Below are 19,955 nucleotides of genomic sequence, written 5' to 3' on the forward strand. Positions count from 1 at the left end.
ATGTGCTCCCTGTCTTTATTTTTTTCTTGTTTCCCCCCCCCCATAACCCTGGTACTGGCTAAAATTTGTTCTTTTTTTTTTTCTTATATCCCTAGTGTCTATAACTTTTTCTGAAATCCTGGTACTGTCTATATTTTTTCTACATTTTCCTGTAACCCAGGTACTGCCTATAACCTTCTAAAATCCTCTTAGAGAGGGGCAAATTTTGTCTTGAAAGAAGAAAAAATTTCTAACTTGAGAGCCCTTCAAAATATTAAGTTGGTTGCTTCAGAAGGCAGAGTGCTCCCTATCCCTGGGGGTCTCCAAGTTAAGGTTGGATGACTTGTCAGGACTGAATAGGGGAGATGAAGGTCTGAACAGGGAGACAGGGAGGTCCAGTTCCTCAGGAGAGAAGCGAAGATGCCCCAAATTCTGTCCTTGTGAAGTTTCCCCGGAATATATATATAGGGGTTCTGGCCCTGGGCCTTAAGAAATGGCTATTACATAGAAGTGACTAGCCCAGGGTCACACACCTAGCAGTATCAAATGTCTTGAGGTCACATTTGAACTCAACTCCTCCTGATACTAGATCAGTGCTCTATCTACTGTGCCACCTGGCTGTCCCCTTCTTTTTTTTTTAAGGTTTTTGCAAGGCAGTGGGGTTAAGTGGCTTGCCCAAGGCCACACAGCTGGGTCATTATTAAGTGCTTGAGGTCGGATTTGAACTCAGGTCCTCCTGACTCCAGGGCCAGTGCTCTATCCACTGCCCCACCTGGCCGCCCCTTTTTCTTTTTTTTTTAAAGATTTTGAGTTTTGAGTTTTACAATTTTCCTCCCAATCTTACTTCCCTCCCCCCACCCCCCCACGGAAAGCAATCTGTCAGTCTTTGTTTCTATGTTGTACATTGATCCAAATTGAGTGTGATGAGAAAGAAATCACATCCTTAAGGAAGTTTTTCTTCTTTTTTAAATAAAAAATTATGTTGATTAAAAAAAAAAAAGAAAAGGAAATGGCTACAAGAGCGGCCAGGGTGCTACAGAAGGCCTGAGGACAACAGGGGTAGATTAGAGACCCGCGAGCATTAGGACTCAACGACACTAACAGCTGAGGGTTATGGGAAGCCGGGAGGGGAAGAGTCGCAGACCGTGGCTCTCCGACGCAGCCTGCTGGCGGCGTGCTCCAATCACAGCTTCAGCCTGGACCGGTCTGCCCGCCCACCGCCGGACAGAACTCACCCATTGGCTTTTACTCCTCTTCTCCCGCCTCCCTCCGCCTTAAGCCATTAGAATCCGAGCGAAGGGAGGGACATCAGCTTAGAGCGCCCTGATTGGTCGTTAGGAGGAGACGACGTGGCTATTCGGGAGGGACACGTGAGTTTGTCACCGGTAAACAACCACCCCTGGGTAGGAAGCAAAGTGGAGGGAGGCCCGCCTTTCTTAGAAGAACCGGAAGCGGAAGGGAAGAAACATGCAGGTCTGGGGGAAAAGGGTCTCGAGAGGGTGGGAAGGCTAACCCTCGAAACGGCGCCTCATACATACCCCGACCCTACTTCCGCTTGCCAACCTTTCCTTTAAGAGGTCTCCGCTGAGTGGCCAGTAGCACCATTAACTGCCCCCGCCCTCGAGCTCGGGCCCTCCTTCCTCCCCCTCCCCCCATGCCTCATCCTCATGCCTCCGGAAGGGGCGGGGCCTTCGTGAATCTGTTCCTTTTCCGGCTCTAGCCCCGCCCCCAGTCACTTTCTGCTTTTTCTTATTTCTCTCCAGGACCACCAGCACGTGCCCATTGACATCCAGACCAGCAAACTGCTTGGTACGAAGTGGTGGCGGCCAGGTTGGCCTAGGCCGGCCTGGGGTGTGGGACAGTGACTGGACTGGGCAGGACTCAGGCTGGGGGTCCCTGAATGAAGGTGTTGGTGGGTAGAGCCGAGGCCTGTATTCTTTAAGGCCATCTCCCCAAACTCCCACCTTTTCTGGAGCAAGGAAGCCCCAGTTGTGGACAGAGACCTCCGGCCTGATTGTCCAGGCCCGTGTCTGCTCCTCACTGGCCAAGGGACCATGGAGAGGGCAGGCCCCTTTCATTCCTCAGCATCCTCCGGCAGTAAGGAAGATGAACTGGGTAACATCCAAGAGCGCTTTTCATCCCAGACTGCTTAGGGTTCTTGGGGTCATAAAGAGTACTTCATCAATCACTTAATTCTCCTTTTACAGATGAACCAAAAGGGAAAAAGTAACTTGCCCAAAGTGGCAAAACCAAATCTCCTTATTCCGAACCCAGTGACTAGCATTCTTTTCATTGTAGCTTTTTTTTTAATTTAAGGCAATGGGGTTAAGTGGCTTGCCCAAGGTCATACAGCTAGGAAATTAAGTGTCTGAGACCAGATTTGAACTCAGGTACTCCTGACTCCAGGGCTGGTGCTCTATCCACTGCGCCACCTAGTCGCCCCTTTCATTGTTTCTTGATATCTCCTTTGCTTTGGGGGAAGAGGTTGACTTATGCGATTTATTTTATCTGTGGGTTGAATTTACATTGTCTCTGGATTCAGGGAGTATGATTTCAAATCTTGCCTCTGACACTTTCTACTTGTATGACCCAGGCAAAGTTTTTAACCTCCTGGAATCTCAGTTTCTGAATCTTTAAAATGACTAGATGACCTCTGGAGTTCCTTAGTTATCTCTATTCCCTGTATAATTAGCATAGATCTATCATGGATGCTATTGACTTTTAGCTTGACTAAAGTAGATAGAAAGTCAGGAGTCCTGAATTGGTTCTCTCTATGAGCCTAGTAAAATACAAGGAACAGCTGGTTCAGTGAATAGATCACTGACCTTGGAGTCAGGAGGACAGGAGTTCAAATCCTGGCTCAGACACTTGACACTTAGTAATTGTGTAACCTTGTGTAAGTCACTTAACCATGATTGTCACACATCCAAAGCCATCTCAGTTATCCTGCTTCATATCTGGCCAGAAGACTCTGGAGGAGAAAGTGAGTTTGTTGACTTAGCACAACATCCCCTCATTCAAACCCAGTTCATGTGCCTGTCATGGTATCACCTCCCTGATGTCATGTATCTCCAGCTTTACAGCTACTATCAGGACAAGCCCTTCTGACATCAAGGCTGATCCCCATCCACTAGATCATGTAATCACAGATGAAATAGAAATATGAACTTTAGAGATCTAGTCCAACCTTGTCATTTTATAGTTGTAGAAACAGGCCCTGGGGGAAATAACATGTCTAAGGTCTCATAGATAGACCTTGAAGTAGAAAAGCTAGATATCCTGTCTCTTCAAATCCAGTATCTGTTCTGCTCTACAACATTTCTTTTCTTGTCATTGTCAGCTTGAACTTTTCCTATATCTTTGTATTAATTCTGTTACCCTAAAAAGATCATACTGAATAGGAAGACAAGTTCCCAGGGCCATTTTGCCACTAGCTTTTCTATTAAAACTTCTTTGCCCTCTTTGTCTTCCTTCATAAGATCAGATAATGCTCACTTGAGAATAAATAGCAAATTTCCTTTCTTTGCTGATTTTATGGGATTTGGGCAACTTTTGGGAGACTCTTGTTACTTGAATGTTTCTGGTACAGACTGGCTGGTGGACAGGAGGCACTGCAACCTGAAATGGCAGAGCCTGGTGCTAACAATTCGAGAGAAGATAAATGCAGCCATCCAAGACATGCCAGAAAGCGAGGAGATTGCACAGCTACTCTCTGGCTCTTGTGAGTGCAACAGGCACTTAAGTTTAATTTCTTTTTGTTATCTTTTGTTCTTACATCACCTTAATTTTCCAATATATATCCTCCCCCTACTCTCAGATATGTATCCCTAATTTTTTGTCATATAACATCAACAAAGTATCATATTCTAGCTGCCCACTTCTAAAAAGATGAGAGAGAAGTCCATTTCCATCTCTTCTCTGAGGCCAAAGCATTAGGTTTTTGTTGTTATTGTTTCTAGTTTACATTGTTGTGACTGTGAATATTGTTTTCCTGATTCTGATGTTACATTTGTATATCAAAATTTGCTTTCCATTCTCTAGTTGATGAACAGCTACTTTATTTACAGTTCTTTATTACCACACACAATAAAAGAGCTATTAAAATTATTTTATTATCTTTAGAATTTTTCTTTTTATCCTTGGGATATTTACTTAGCAGTAAGCACATTTGGTTCAAGGATTAATTCACATCTCTATCAAGAGTATATTTGTGAGACACTGAGTTACTAGAACCTTTTTTTGACTAAGGCAGTAAGTTTGACACATTTCAGCTAAGTTATTTCCTGTGCCCTTAACAATTCCACCTGATCCAGAATAGCTTCTTTTTGTGGGGTGGGATTCTGGTTTCCCCAGACTAGCAAGAGAATGAAAGCATATGCCTTTCACCATAATTAGTAAGGGATTGAATAGTTTCCCATTAACCCTTAACTGGATGAGGAGTGGACTTCACAAGCACTGATCAACTTTCGTTTTTATATGACTTTCAGACATTCACTATTTCCATTGCCTGAGAATTGTGGACCTCCTCAAAGGAACTGAGGCATCCACGAAAAATATTTTTGGCCGATACTCTTCACAGAGAATGAAGGTGACTGGACCAAGGGGACGGGGATATGCCAACCAATGAATATGAGCTTAAGGGATGTTGTATGATCTAGTGAAACATATCCTAGAATTGGAATCCATAAAGAGCTAGGTTTGAATTCCATTTCCTACACTGTGTGATCATGAGCAAGACACTGAACTTTTCTGACCAGTTTCCTCATCTAAAATACCTGTATTACTTCCTTCATGGGGCTCTTTTTTGAAGGTAAGATGAAATTGATGTGCAGAGGATTTTGCATATCTTCACATGCTATATAAATGCCATTTGTTATTAAAGCTACTTTCTGGTAGTCTGTGAATCTGAAGATACTATCATCTCTAAGATCTCTTTTAGCTTTAAATATTATTCTCTGAGGTTTTTTGTTAAAAATACATTTTTCTTATATCTTTTTTAAGAAAACCAAAATTTTCCCCCCGAGTATTTCTCCATTTCTTCTTCCCTTAGAGAGCCATCCCAAATAACAAATCATATTTTTAAAGAAAAAAAATCATCAAAACTGATCAGTACATTTAAATATCTGAAAATATATACCGTGTGCCATATCCCTGGACCTCCCAGATCTTCAAATGGGTGTAGCAAGAATAGTATTCTAATTATTTCTTCTTTGGAGCTATGCTTATTCTTTGCAATTTTGTAAAATTCATTTCTGATATTTTTGTTCTATTTATATCATTGTAGCATTGTATATATTGCTTTCTTTCCATGCTTCTCTGTATACATTGTATTTATCATTTCTTACAATTCAGAAATGTTCCATTGCATTTATGTATCACAATTTGTTTCTCATTTCCCACTCTTTGAAGATTAATATCACCTTATCTTTTCATATTTACATAGAAACATTTCCTGAGACTACTCTCTCAATAGTAAATATTAATGGAGGCTTCCTTTTTCACTTTGCTTATTCTTCAGATTTATGCTGCTTTGTAGATTACTTGCTTAGCACCACATTCTTTTTTTTTCTTAGATGTAAAATGAATAATTTTGATTACATTAATTTTTACACCTTCTTTATTTTAGCATCACACTCCTAAAATAAACTGGGTAATTTAGCCTTTGTTCTGAGTTAGTAGAAGTAGAATAGGTCATTTAAATGTCTGATGTGGAGCCTGGTTTTCCTTCTGGAGCTCGAGGTTGGGCTGTGATATTACTGCCATTGCTTGTCCTTGCTCACTTTTCACTTCTTTTCATATTTCAGGATTGGCAGGAGATCGTATCCTTGTATGAGAAGGATAGCACTTACCTAGGTAAGGTGACCCAACTCTAGGATACATGTAGTAAAGCAGACTTTCAAGTGTTTCCAAAAACTTCCATGAGCTTCAAGTTAGAAGTATAAGCTGTGGGTATTTGGGAATCTTATAAGATTTTTACTAAGTTTTCTGTATTGTTAGAAAAATGCTATAGATATAGCTAAATTAGATTTTAGTGAAACATTTTATAGAGTCTTATACTATATTTTGGGCAAGATGATAGTCCAGTTATGTGGGCTTGGGTAGACAGTAAATATAATGAAATATTACTCAGCTATAAGAAATGGTGAATAGAGAGGAGCATGAAAAGAAAACAATGTACACAATTACTACAGTGATGTAAATGGGAAGAACACAAAACTATCAAAATGAATTTTACATAATTACAAAGAACAAATGGCTGCACCAAAGAATTATTCCATGTCAACCTAAAAAGATTTCTTCTAATGATCTATCTTCAGCCCTATGTTGTTGTTTAACATTTTTATTAGTACTTTTGATTAAGACAGATGCCATGCATTTCAGATTTACAGACTATCCATAGCTGCAGATAGAAGCTACTAAATAGATGGTAGTTAGGATCCAATAAGCTCTGGACAGTCTAGAATGTTGGATGGAACCTAATAGGTTGAGACTTATTAAGAATAAAATCTTTAGGGGCAGCTAGGTGGCACAGTGGATAGAGCACCAGCCATAGAGTCAGGAGTACCTGAGTTCAAATCCGACCTCAGACACTTTATAATTACCTAGCTGTGTGGCCTTGGGCAAGCCACTTAACCCCATTGCCTTGCAAAAATAAATAAATAAATAACTGCTCCATTGTTTAAAAAAAAAAGAATAAAGTCTTTACTTGGGTTTCAAAATCAACTTTCCACATACAAGATGAAGTAAAACATTGCTAGATGGCAGGCCATGTGAGAAAGATCTGAGATGTTAGTAGACTAAATGTAAATCAGCAGTATGGAATCCCTTAAAGCTAATTCAGCCCTAGATTTCATTAAGAGAGGCAGAGTGTTTAGAACTCGAGAAGTGATGGTGGTGGTGTCCTCTGTCCTGAATTATTGTCTTCAAACCTGGGGACCACATTTTAGGAAAGATATTGAGAAGATGTGAAGTGTAGCCATAGGAGTGTTAGTGAAGGACCTCAAGATCATTTCAAATGAAGATTGATTGAAGGCATTTGGTTTGTTTAATCTGGAGAAGAAAAAGCTTAGAAGTTGCTTGACAGAATCTGGTAGGAGGGTTAGATTTTGTTCTGCCCATAGAGCATTGAGGGGAGTTGTAGAGAAGCATATTCAGGTTCTATGGAAGCAGGAAACATCCTGACAATTAAAGTCATCTAGAAATGGGGTGTGTTGCTTTGAAAGTTGGATGGCCTCTTAGTATATGTTGTAGAAGAATTCTTGTTCAGGTAAATATCAGACTAGCTGGGATTTGAGGTCCCCATCAGCTCTTGGATTCTGTATCAATACTGTCTGATTATAAGGATGATCAAAATCAATGGGGTAGCTTGAGCTTATGCTCAGAAAATGCCCCTCATGTCCACAGAACTAATATGTGTGCACATGCATATGTGTGTTTGTAAGTATGTGCATGTATTGTGTTGTAATGAACACCTTCACCTACCAGCTGCTCAGATGTGTCTCTATGGAATACAGTATGGGCAATTCCCCCTTCCCATCTTGTATCATGTATATGGTTTTTTTCATTTTTGCAATGGGGTTAAGTGACTTGTCCAAGGTTACACAGCTAGGTAATTATTAAGTGTCTGAGGTCAGATTTGAACTCAGGTCCTCCTGACTCCCCAGTGCTTTATCCACTGTGCCACCTAGCTACTCTATCATCTTATAACATGTAGAATGATGCCCAGAGATTATTTACTCCATGGTGAATCTTAGAGAAAAATTGTCTTATTGTTTGAATTCTGAACTTATCTTGCTTCCTTCTTCTTCCTCCCAGTGGAAATCTCTAGCCTCCTGGTACGGAATGTTAGCTATGAGATACCCTCCCTCAAGAAGCAGATCACCAAGTGCCAGCAATTGCAGCAAGAATATAGCCGTAAAGAGGAAGAGTGCCAGCTGGGAGCTGCAGAGATGAAGGAGCGTTTCTATAACTCCTGCAAACAGTATGGCATCACTGTGAGTGATTACTTTAGGGCCTTCTGCCTCACTCTTTAGCAAGAGTTGTAATAGAACATTGGATGACATATTGGTCCAACTCTACTGGTCCCAGGTAGAGTTGAGAAAGATTTCCTCTCTAGTCCATTTTACATGCTGTTTCTGACCCATCTCACAGGACTTTGGGGTTCCTGTTAAGCTTTGACTTCCTACTACTTCCATTAGTTTATGTCCCCTACTTTCTTCCTAGGGAGACAGTGTCCGAAGGGAGTTGCTGGCACTGGTAAAGGATTTGCCAAGTCTGTTGACTGAGATTGGGGCCAGGGTTGAGTCACTGTGGGAAGCTATCGAGCTCTACCAGGCCTGTGTGGGATTTGTGTGTGAGAGGTAAGTAAAGGATCTTTGTTCTTTTAGCACATTTCAGCAAATGCTTATTAAATGTTGAGATACCGTGCATCTCTGAGAGAGAAATACAGAGTTTAGATACATATATTAGATAAGGTATAGTGATGGCCCTCATAAGTCTAATAACTAGTAAGGGAATATGACATATATACTATGTACCATATTTGTGACCATAGTAGATTAGAATACTATAGATTAATATGTGGATATTTTCCAGTTTAATATGTGGAAAATGCTATGAATGTTTTGGATAATGAGGGGGAAATGGAATTTGGAAAACATATTTTTGGTGGATTTTAAAAGATTAATATGATTTCATCAAGGAGAAGAGAATGAAGGTTATTCTAGGCATTTAAGGAACAATGCAAGTAAAGGTACAAAGGTTAGAAAACTTAGGGAATTTGGGAGTTGTATTTGAGAAATCCCATTTGGCTCAAATATGAAGTATGTGAAGGAAAATAATATGAGAAACAGGAGAGAGAGTTGTTCATTCTCCCTTGCTATTGCCTTTTCTTTTCAGTCTATTTGTAATAGAACTCTTGGGTTTTCTCTTTCTTACCACCCATATTTAGCAAAGAAAACAGCAACCAACTGTGTAGACCTTGCCTCTAAAGAAAGTGGTTCCATGGGTAGTATAGTTTAGGAATCCATAGTGATGCCATAACTGGAGAGCAAGAGGTAATGACTTGTGCATTGAAGCCCCACCGAGCAGGTAGTGCCAATGCTGAGACATATGCAGAAACGGGGAAACACGACCGTGTATGAGTGGAGGACAGGTACAGAGCCCACGGTGATTGAGCGGCCATGTCTGGAGGAGCCCCCAGAGCAGGTGGCAGATGATGCGGTAAGCCTTGGCTTTGGTGTGGAGGCTCCCATTCCAGAAAGGATTCGTTATTCTTCTGCTATACCAGTAGCCTGATCCACACAGCCCATTTTTAGTTTTATTAAAAGAACATAGGGAAGAGTTTGAGGGAGACCTTGGGAGAACAGACCAGAGAGACATGTTGGTCTTATTTTCTGTTTTGGCTCTTGAGCAGCTGTACTGTAAGGGTGGCAACATAGGAAAGAATTCAGTCTGGAGAACCATCTCTGGACCCAGCCACCTGCTTATACTGTGCTATCTGGCCTTTATATTTGGAGATTAAAACATCACAATGATATATTAGGTCTCTCAGCCAGTTAGAAAAGAATGGGAAAACAGGCCCATTTCACTTCCTTTGTGTTTACACTTCATTTTCCAGATTGACTGGGGCAACTTTGGAATAGAGTCTGCATCCGAAGGGATTAACTATGGTATCTCTACTGAGACAGATGAAATTGACTGGGGAATCTCACTAGAGCCTGATTCAAAGGTAAGTTTCTAAGCTTGAGAAGTCATCTTCTCATGGTGATATCCATGACACCTACTTAAATCATAAGAAAAGACACCTGCATTTAAAAACGTTCTACTTGGGAGCAGCTAGGTGGTGCAGTGGATAGAGCACTGGCCCTGGAGTCAGGAGTATCTGAGTTCAAATCCAACCTCAGACACTTAATAATTACCTAGCTGTGTGGCCTTGGGCAAAAGCCACTTAACCCCATTTGCCTTGCAAAATCCTAAAAAAAAAAAGTTCCACTTGTTACATTCTTGGCTTCAGAAAATAATATAGTCCAGGATGCGGCAACTTTTCAAAAAGTGACACTATTAGTTCTAAATTCTTTTCTTCTGTTGTCTGAGAATCAGAACATATTGTTGCAGGTTTGAATACACAAGTGTGGTAGGCACAAGTGGTTTTAGTTATGGGGTTGGGATGCTGGAATCAGGGAGAACAAATGAGAAGAGAATCTTCCTAATATTAAGTCACGACTGGTCAATTTTTGACACAGAATTCCTTAGGACAAGCAACTCTCTCCCCTTCTATACCAGGGAGAATTTGAAGGGAAGGAGAGAGAATCAGTAGACAACTTGTGAAAGCTTTGGGATGGGTGGTAGGGGAAATCAAAGGCATTGGTAGTAGTGGCTTCAAGTGCCAACTTTGCCAACATACTCTAGTTGCTGAGTCCTGCTGCTGACACCGTATTGTGAAACTTTTCAAGATAATTAAAGTCAGGTATTTGGGTTATCTTTGTTCTTCTTTTTCCTGGTATATAAAGCCTATATTCTGTAGGAGAAATTTTCTTGACCTTGCATCTTAATGAGATTTTTTTTTTGGTCTATTTCCAGGAAACTGGTAATGAAGGAATAAACTGGGGAGATGGAGATGCTGATCCCTTGCAGATAACCGTAGTAGAAGCAGGAACCCAGGGTAAATTTTTCCTCATTCCTGCTGTCTAGTTTAAAAGCAATGAGCTTGCAGGCTTCTGTGGGGTCAAGATCTAAGGATACAAAGAAAAATATCCTGCAGTGTTGGAGAATTTTTTAAGCATTCCCACATTCTTCTTGTGGGAAGAGGGCATGATTGTGATAAAGGGCTTGAAATTATGCCTAGACACACTTGGCTTTCCCTTTCCCAGGACTCCTTTGGGACCCAAGTGTCCACATGGCCCCTTGAAAACTGGTCTTGCCAAGTAGTTTCAGGAGTCACTGGACTCTGAAGTCAATCCTTGGGAATCACGTGGCATGGAAGGGGCAGAATTAATGTAGTAATAAGGTCTTACCACTAGAGGACACTATGGTATGAAATTTGATCCAGCTTCAGAATGTGTTGTTTGAAAGGTGCTTGGAACCTTGGTTGTAACACCCTAAATTTATATTCATTCTAAACCTGTTTCTGTGCCTTCCCATCACCCAACCAGGTGGTCATTAGTCTTAACCTCACTAGGATTGAGACTGTTCAAGAAGAAAGGGGAAGAGGTAACTGCTTTGGTGGAGAAAGGCTGTGTTCTTACTAAACCCAGGGGTTCCTGAGGCTTCATACCTATAAGGCTTTCTTTCCTGTCTAGGCACTCAAATCTCTTTTAGGTTTTACTATATTATCTTATTTTTATTCTGGCAGCTCCAGAAGGTGTTGCAAGGGGTCCAGATGCTCTGACTCTTCTTGAATACCCTGAAACCAGGAATCAGTTTGTTGATGAACTCATGGAGGTACTAAGAGTTCTGAGAAATGGACTCTAGAACAGAGAATAATTGTAAATATGTGACCTTATTCTTACCTTTTTTGTGTATAAAATACTTCCTGTGGAGAGTTACTTGGCATCCCTTTTAGTGGTATGGTAAAGGTAATATAGTTTATACTTGTCTCCTAACAATGGAAAAGTATGAACAATCAAGGAGTTTGAGCTCTATGAAACTCTGTTTCTTAGAGGGTAGCTGTTGATGTCTCTCAGCTTCTTTGTCCAGGAAGGGTTGCCTGAGATCATTAGTGCCATTTCACCCAGAGAGCTCAGTCCCATGCATACTTCTTCCAGTCTTTGTGATAAGACAAAGTATGCTCATGATCTTCAGGTTTCCTTCTTTCTTTATTTCAGTTCTTGTCAGAGTTTTTAGTACATGAACCTTTTGGACCATCTATGCCACATTTCCTTTTTTGCTCAGCCTTTGAGTCACTTCAGTGTTGTTGACCTGACCTATGTCATTTCTTCAGTCCAGGGAGGGAAGGGAAGACTTAGGATTGGGCAAGGTAAATGGCTTTTGTGACAGATTTTGGGAGAAGGACTGAGCCCAGAGTCTACTTTAGTTATAGTTGATAGGTTTCCAGAGTCCCACAGAACAGATAGTCCCTCACCTTCCCCTAGGCACCAAGTAAAGAGCACTCCAAGTCTTGAACTTTGGGTCAGACCAAGGATCACAGTAATTTAAAAATTCACTCAACTACCAAAAAACAATTGAACTTGGTGCAGCTATTCTGACCATTTTGTTCTCTTTTCTCAGCTAGAAATCTTCTTGTCCCAGAGAGCATTGGAAATGAGCGAAGAGGCAGACATCCTATCAGTGAGCCAGTTCCAACTGGCTCCACCCATCCTGCAGGGGCAGACCAAAGTGAAAGTGGTTGCCATGGTGTCGGTTTTGCAGGATCTGATTGGCCAGCTCACCAATCTTCGAATGCAACACCTGTTTATGATTCTGGCTTCACCAAGGTCTGGTTTTCCCTGTAGTATTTGATGGTTTGGGTAAGAGTATGGTCAGAGAGCTTCTTCTTAGGGTCTTATGTCCATAGCAGGCTCTCTGAAAGCCTGTGTAGTTCTTCCTATTCTTTTCTCAACCACTTAATACATGTCCCTGTTTCCTTATTTCCTGTACTATATACTTGGGGTTAAAATTGCCTCAGGGTAGGATACCAATGGCCAGGTGCATGTGCAGAATCTGTTCCCATAGTGCTCAGAGCAAGGTAGCTCACTTCTTGGAGAGGAAGGATTTCAGAGTCTGGGGTGGGGGTGGGGGGATAACAAAACACTGAGCATACTTGGACATTGCCCAGAAAGCATGGTTAGGTTGTGAGACCATGGCCTCATGATTGGTAATTAGACCCTTTGCTTGGTCTGGGATTCCTACCTAGGTATGTAGATCGGGTGACTGATCTACTTAGGCAGAAACTGAAGCAGTCTGAACTGCTGGCCCTGAAGAAAGAGCTGATGGTCCAGAAGAGGCAAGAGGCTCTTCAGGAGCAGGCATCCCTGGAACCCAAACTAGACCTACTAATAGAGAAAACAAAAGAACTACAAAAACTGGTAAGAGATGGAAACTGAGACCTGCTGCCCAACCAGGCAGACCCTGAGGTCAAGATATATAGCTTGGCCCTGGAGAATGCAGAGTCCTATAGTTTTCCTTTTTCTCTGACACTCCATGAGCCTTACTCAGTGTCACTATCTCACAGATTGAAGCAGACATTTCCAAAAGGTACAACGGCCGCCCTGTGAACCTGATGGGAACCTTCCTGTGATATTTCCTGCCTTTGTACTTGCTCAGCCTTTCAGATGGAGCTGTGCTGGATAGGATGGTAATGGGAAGAAATGGGAAGAAAACCTCAAAAAAACTGTCAGTCTGAAGGGGAGACTTAGAGAACTTGCTCATTGGCATTTTGCTCTCTGTGAGAAGTTGTTGTGATTGGCTTTTTGGTCTGGTTAGTGGGTAACCATTACTTTCAGTTTAGTGGGGCTTAATTAAAAAAAACAAAAAACAAAACTTTGTATCTTTATTGTGGTTTCTCACACAGTTGCTTCTCTAGTCCTAGAGTTTGCTGTGCTTACCTATGTTTCTCTAGCCCTCTGGGCAGCTCTCTGCTTCTTTGGGAGCAGGGTTTGAGGATTTTTTTCTTCTCCAGTGGTGGCAATTGGGAAGTCCCCAGGCACTCATCTGCACATAGGTCAGTGAGGGAAGAGAAGACTTCACTGATAGCAGGACAGGCTAGGGCCCTCCCTCTCTCTTTAACCAGGCCTTCCCTTCCACATGGCAGACCAGCAGCCAAAGGGGAGCTGGATGAAGTCAGCAAAGCTGTATTTTCCTCTTAATCACAGCTTACCTTTAGGCAAGATGTGGCTGTGAAAGGAAGGTTCTGACAAACAGAATGGAGACAGGAGTTATCACCTTCCAAAACTGTTTCCCCACTTTCTACACAAACTTGCTTCCTTCATGATGGGATGGGGTTGCCACCCCACTGGAGCACCCCTCTCCCAAGCCATCTCCCTCTCCACTCCCCAGGAAGGGGATGGGGGGGTGGGGTGGGGGTGGCCAGCAATTCGATTTTAATTTCATAGCAGAGCAGTTGATTCATGGCTCTTTGTCGCTGGCGTTGACTCCTGTAATGACTTTCCATCAAAATGAAAAGTGGAGTGACACCACTCATTATTCCTGCTGCTTGTTATCTCAGTTCTGGGGAGGGCCGCCCCCTCCCCACTGCCTTTCAGCCTACCCGGACAGTGAGTGATGGCCCCTATTAATCACCGACCCCGCGGACTTCAGCGGACACACACTATCCAAAGGAGAGAGATAAGGCAGCATGAACTGCTTGAAGCCATTCCTATCAATTAATGTCAAACCATCTCTTTCCCCCCCAATCCCTGCCTAGTTACCCTTCTTCTGGGGAGATGGGGACTGAAATGAGAGACTTAAGCATTGGAAAAAAAGGGAATTGGTGTTGAATGTTGAGGTAAAACTGATCTTGAAATAGAAGGACATGCATTGAACGTGAGTTGGGCCTAAGTGAAAAACATCCTGTTCAGTGAGCTAGTCACATGTAGAAGGTTGTAAGAGTTTAAACTTGGCCCTGCCAACCCTTTCCCCTTGGGAGAAGGCCCTGCCACCTAGGCCCATCCCTTACCTCCTGGCCCACCCTTGCAGCTGCTAGCTCCATTTGGACTGCTCTCTGGGCTCCAGCTGCAAGCATCGCATCACTGAGGCACAGCACCCTCCTCACCCTTCCTGCTGTCCTATCTCCAAGCACCTGTCCATCATACTTTCTCTACTGCCTGCATAAAGGGACGTGCCCTCCTGGGCCAGTGGAATTATTTCAATTCCTGAACCCCAGGCACTCTTCCTCTGCCCTTGAGCATTAGCTCTCACCTGCCAGTCTTGTAGTCAGAGTCAATGAGGAGAAAGTAATATTCTTCTAAAAGTTTGACTTTAACTGAGCTCTTTCCATCAGGAGGATCTAAACACGATAGGTATCTCTAATATATATAGCCTCCTCTAGATGCCCTGTCAGCACCCTTTTGAGAAGTTAGGGGCTTTATTTATGTCTAATTTATAGGCAATCTACTTTAAGTTGCCTATTTTTTTAAATCATTTTGGCCTATTTTTAAGTTTCAGTTGTGTCTGACTGTGACCCCATTTGGGGTTTTCTTGGCAGAGATACTGCAATGGTTCCCCATTTCCTTCTCCAGTTCATTTTATAGATGAGGAAACTGAGGCAAATAAGGTTAAGTGACTTGCCCAGGATCACACAGCTACTGTCTGAGACTGAATTTGAACTCATGAACATGAGTCTTCCTGACTTTAGGTCTAGCATTCTGCCCACTGTGCCACTTAGTTGCCCTTTGATCTATAAGCAAATATAAGAAAATTGTTCTCCAAAATTTTTGGACAGGTAATAACTATCTGTTATACAAAGGCAAAACCAAAGAAGGCTATATCTGTGTTTGTCATTATTTCCCTTTATTCTCATCCTCTCTGCCTCCTTACCCTATTAGAGCACTAATATTTACCTCCGGTAAATAGCAATAACAGTTCACATTTATGGTGCTTTAGGGTTTGCAAAAAAAGAACATGACATGCAGGGTATCCCAGAAGCCTTAATACAGCTTTAAGCTTTAGAAAAGCCAAGATTTTATGCTGGAACATCTTTTTTAAGTTATTTCATTTGTTCTTCACAATCCTGAAAAGTAGGTGTGATTATTATCCCTATTTTATAAATGAGGAAACAGGTTAAAGACTGGCTAAATCGTTTAAATGTATGAGGCAGGATTTGAATTCAGATCAAAGTGAGCTCTCTATCCCACTACCTCGTATACATACTACTCCCCTCACCAAATAAAAGGAGTGATAGGGGCAGCTAGGTGGCATAGTGGATAAAGCACCGGCCTTGGAGTCAGGAGTACCTGGGTTCAAATCCGGTCTCAGACACTTATTACCTAGCTGTGTGGCCTTGGGCAAGCCACTTAAACCCATTTACCTTGCAAAAACTAAAAAAAAAAAAAAAAAAAAAAAGTGATAGAAGAGCTGCAAATACTTTTCAGGTTCACTTTCTGATTTGATCCCCCATTTCTTACCTCGTCTTTCCTCAGAGATTTATCTGTCAGCCATGCCCCTCACCCACCTCCCAATTCTGATCTTGGAAGAGAGACAAGGTGTGCTCTGCAGACCAGAATAATGGGTTCTTGGGATCCAACTTTCCTGGGTTTCATTTCATTTATTTGGTCAACTTTAAGCTCAACTTCTTGCTAGACACTAAGGAATAGAGATCATTAAGCCACAGGATCAGCAATGTTTGTTGTTCAATTGTGACTGATGCTTCACTGACTCTATTTTGTTTTCTTGACAAAGATACAGGAGTACTTTGCCATTTTCTCCTCCAATTCATTATACAAATGAGCAAAGGAGGCAATTAGGGCTAGTAAGTGACAGGTAACAATTGATATGTCTGTTGTTGGATTTGAACTCAGGTTCTCCTAATTCCACGGTCCACACTTTATCCTCTGTACCATCAGCAATGTTACTTTCTCATTAAAAAAAGAGCCCAAGGTGCGGCTAGGTGGTGCAGTGGATAAAGCACTGGCCCTGGAGTCAGGAGTACCTGGGTTCAAATCCGGTCTCAGACACTTAATAATTACCTAGCTGTGTGGCCTTGGGCAAGCCACTTAACCCCATTTGCCTTGCAAAAATCTAAAAAAAAAAAAAAAAACCTAAAAAAAATTACAAAAAGATCATCTAGTCCAATCACTCAGCAAGCATAAATTCCTACTGTGTGCCAGGCCCTCATGCTTATAGCAGATGAGAGATTGAGATATGATTCCAAAGGTTCTGTTCTCTAATCATCCCCTAAGGGGCATTCTAATCAATAATAGTGAATCTCCAAAATCTCCTATCTCCAAAGTAATGGGAGATATTTTCTCTTCTGTAAAATGAGATAATTGGATTAGAGATTTGAAAGGTCCCTCTGTATCTGTGATCCTGTGGATGACCTTCAGCAAATCATTTCTCAGTTTCCCCATCAGCAAAATAAAGGAATTAAATCAGATGATGGTTAAGGACTCTTCTAACTCTGACAACTGAATATATATCTGGCACTCTTGGGTAGCATCACTTTCTACTTCTGCCTGCCCTATTTTCCCTGATTTGCATGGATTTGGGGTGGGATTAACCATATTACAGTTTGTAGAGGACCAGAGAGGATTATTGTCTTATCTTGGCCCTGACAATGAACCACCTTTGCCTCTTTCTGTGTTTATAAGGCTGTTGCTGAATGTGATTATTGGAACCAAACTATTCCTGAAATCAGGTCTTCACTGCCAAAGCAGAAAAGCTCCTTTAGCCTCAGGGCACTAAAGAATTGCCCAGTTACCTCTTTCAGTGAAGACATGGTTCTAGTGATGAGGACCCAACTAGAAGAGAAAACATTGTGGGTCCTGCCTGCTCTGATGTGTTGATTTTGTACTGTTTCTTTTTTCAGCTGGTACTTTGACTACTTCTTTCATAATTTATACTTAAATGACATTGTAAGATTTGTAGAACACTTAAACATACATTCAATTTGATCCTCATGATAACCTCATGACATGGGTTCTATTATTATTATTTCTATCCCCCCCTTTTTTTCAGATGAGCAAATAGGCTCAGAGAGACTTGCTCAGATCATACAACTAATAAATGTCTGAGGCAGGATTCAACCCAGATCTTTCTGACTTTAAATCAGAAGACTTCATTCCCTGACATAGTCTTTTACCTCTTCTATCTAAGCTTTATTTATGCCTATCTCCCATCTATACATAGTTTTTCAAATTTGTATTTGCTGTCCCTTGGTTCTATGACTTAACTTTCCTCTGTTTCCTTTGTTAGATCATCTATACTACAGCCCCATATGGGGTTCCATAGTTCTATCTTGGGTTCTATAGTTCTATCTTGGGTTCTTTTCTCCCAACACTCTCTAATATTGACTTGATTAGTTAAAATGGGTTTAATTATCATCTCTGGGCTGAAAGATCTCTATATCCAGCCCTAGTCTCTTTCCTGAGCTCTGGTCTATTATTACTAATGGCCTTTTGAACATTTCAAAATGGAGGAACCATAGACATTTGAAACTCAGCATGTCTACTCCAAACCCAATGCCTCTTCAGCTTCTTTATTTCTATTGAGGTCCCCACCATTCTTCCAATCACAAATTATGTTATCCTTGACTTGTGTCTGGACTTGGGAGATGGAATATCTAAACTAGTGAAGAAGAAGAAGAGCAAGGAGACTTGGGTCACAGAGTGTTTGAGTATATGTTGAGAGAGAGAGAGAGAGAGAGAGAGAGAGAGAGAGAGAGAGTGTTAGAAAGTGGAGCATTTAGATTAAGAATACCAGAAAGATATGTGGGGGCATGGGATGTTGTTACTTGACTGTGGTGGTGACAGGTAGTCAACAGATTATTAGGGTGATGATAGAGTCAGACCTGTGCTTTAAGGTCACTTTAGCAGCTTAGTGAGCTGAGGATGAATAGAAGTGGTGAGGAGAGCAACCAGCAGGCTAGTGCAATTGTCTGGGAATGAGAAGGAAAAAGGGGTATATTCAAGAGATGTTAAAAGAAAAGAAATAGACCTTGGCTGTTGGTGAAGATTTAAAGATGCCACCTAGGTTTCCAGCCTGAGTGATTGAAATGATGTTGGTTTCTTCAGAAATACTTGAGAAATTAGGGAAAGGGGAGGGCTTGGGGTGGAAAGGAAATAACATTTTTGACCATAAGTTTAAGATGTCTGTAGGATATCTAATTTGAGATGTCAATAGGTAACTGGAGATAGAAGAACTGGAGGTCAGGAGAGAAGTTAGAGCTGAAAAAGTAAATTTAAAAATCAACAGCATAGGGGCAGCTAGGTGGCACAGTGGATAGAGTACCGGCCCTGGAGTCAGGAGTACCTGAGTTCAATCTGTCCTCAGACACTTAATAATTACCTAGCTGTGTGGCCTTGGGCAAGCCACTTAACCTCATTGCCTTGCAAAAAAAAAAAAACAGCATAGAGGTAATGGTTGAATCCACAGGAGCTGATGAGACAAGTGAAATAATCAAGACGGAAAAGAGAAGAGAAGCCTGGACAAAACCCTGTGAGACACCCTTGGTTAGCAGGAATGATCTGGTCTAATCAAACAAACTTCCTTGCTCCTTAAGCACAATGCTCCAATTCCTGCCTCTTTGCCTTTGCATAGGCTGAGCCCCCCCCTTCCTGACATGCCATACACACTTCTTAGAATTCCTACTTTTCTTTGAGGATAGTTTCATCTTCAGTCTTTCCTGATCCACCTGATCAGTTAATAAGTACTTATTAAGCTCTAAAGATGTGCCAGACACTGGACTGATTTTGGGGATACAACAAAAGGCAAAAAGATTTTACACTTTAGGAGTTCACAGTCTGAAGGAAGAGACATTTGTAAATAAAAAGATACATACAGGATTCCCACAGAGCAGAGGGGAAGGCTCTGATAACTGGGGGAGGAGGGAGACCAGGAAAAGCCTCTTGTAGAATTGCCTCCCGAATGGAGACTTTGTATCTGCTATAGTATTATAGATAATAAGAATGAACTTTAGAGCCAAGAAGACCTGGGTTCAAATGTTGTTGAACCTAGTCATTTAAAGCTCTCAGTGCTCTAACAGGGATTGGGAACCTTTTTTCTGCCAATGGGCATTTGGATATTTATAACATCATTCCCAGACTATGTTTGATCAATTAATTCAGTCTTAAAAAGCTACTAGATGTATTGAATTTCAAGTTCCACTTGCTTTGACCACAGGTTCCTGGCCCCTGCTCTAAGCAATTCTAAGAGACTATAACTTGTATACAAGGTCCCAACCTGCATTATTGGAGGAAATTTTCTTACCTAGGAGTTCCCCATATCCATCGAATCATAGGTCCAATCTGTATCCTTTTGTATGCTCATATGCCAATAGACATGTAATTTCTTTTTTTAATATTTACTTTTTCAGCTACATGCAA

At 41.6% G+C, this 19,955-nt stretch overlaps 1 protein-coding gene across 1 annotated transcript; it reads left to right on the forward strand.

Moving 5' to 3' along the window:
- The first annotated feature begins 1,343 nt into the window (after window positions 1–1,343).
- On the forward strand, window positions 1,344–13,465 carry CDK5RAP3 (CDK5 regulatory subunit associated protein 3). Its single transcript, XM_074224151.1, has 14 exons — window positions 1,344–1,452; window positions 1,743–1,788; window positions 3,569–3,700; window positions 4,467–4,567; window positions 5,784–5,832; window positions 7,795–7,973; window positions 8,203–8,339; window positions 9,057–9,201; window positions 9,599–9,709; window positions 10,561–10,642; window positions 11,333–11,421; window positions 12,208–12,413; window positions 12,833–13,004; window positions 13,151–13,465. Exons 1-14 carry the CDS (start codon window positions 1,447–1,449, stop codon window positions 13,214–13,216), a joined length of 1,521 nt encoding a protein of 506 aa, XP_074080252.1. The 5' UTR covers window positions 1,344–1,446; the 3' UTR covers window positions 13,217–13,465.
- The last annotated feature ends 6,490 nt before the right edge of the window (window positions 13,466–19,955 follow it).

This window comes from Macrotis lagotis, chromosome 2 (genome assembly GCF_037893015.1).
Source record: "Macrotis lagotis isolate mMagLag1 chromosome 2, bilby.v1.9.chrom.fasta, whole genome shotgun sequence".
Taxonomy (NCBI): domain Eukaryota; kingdom Metazoa; phylum Chordata; class Mammalia; order Peramelemorphia; family Peramelidae; genus Macrotis; species Macrotis lagotis.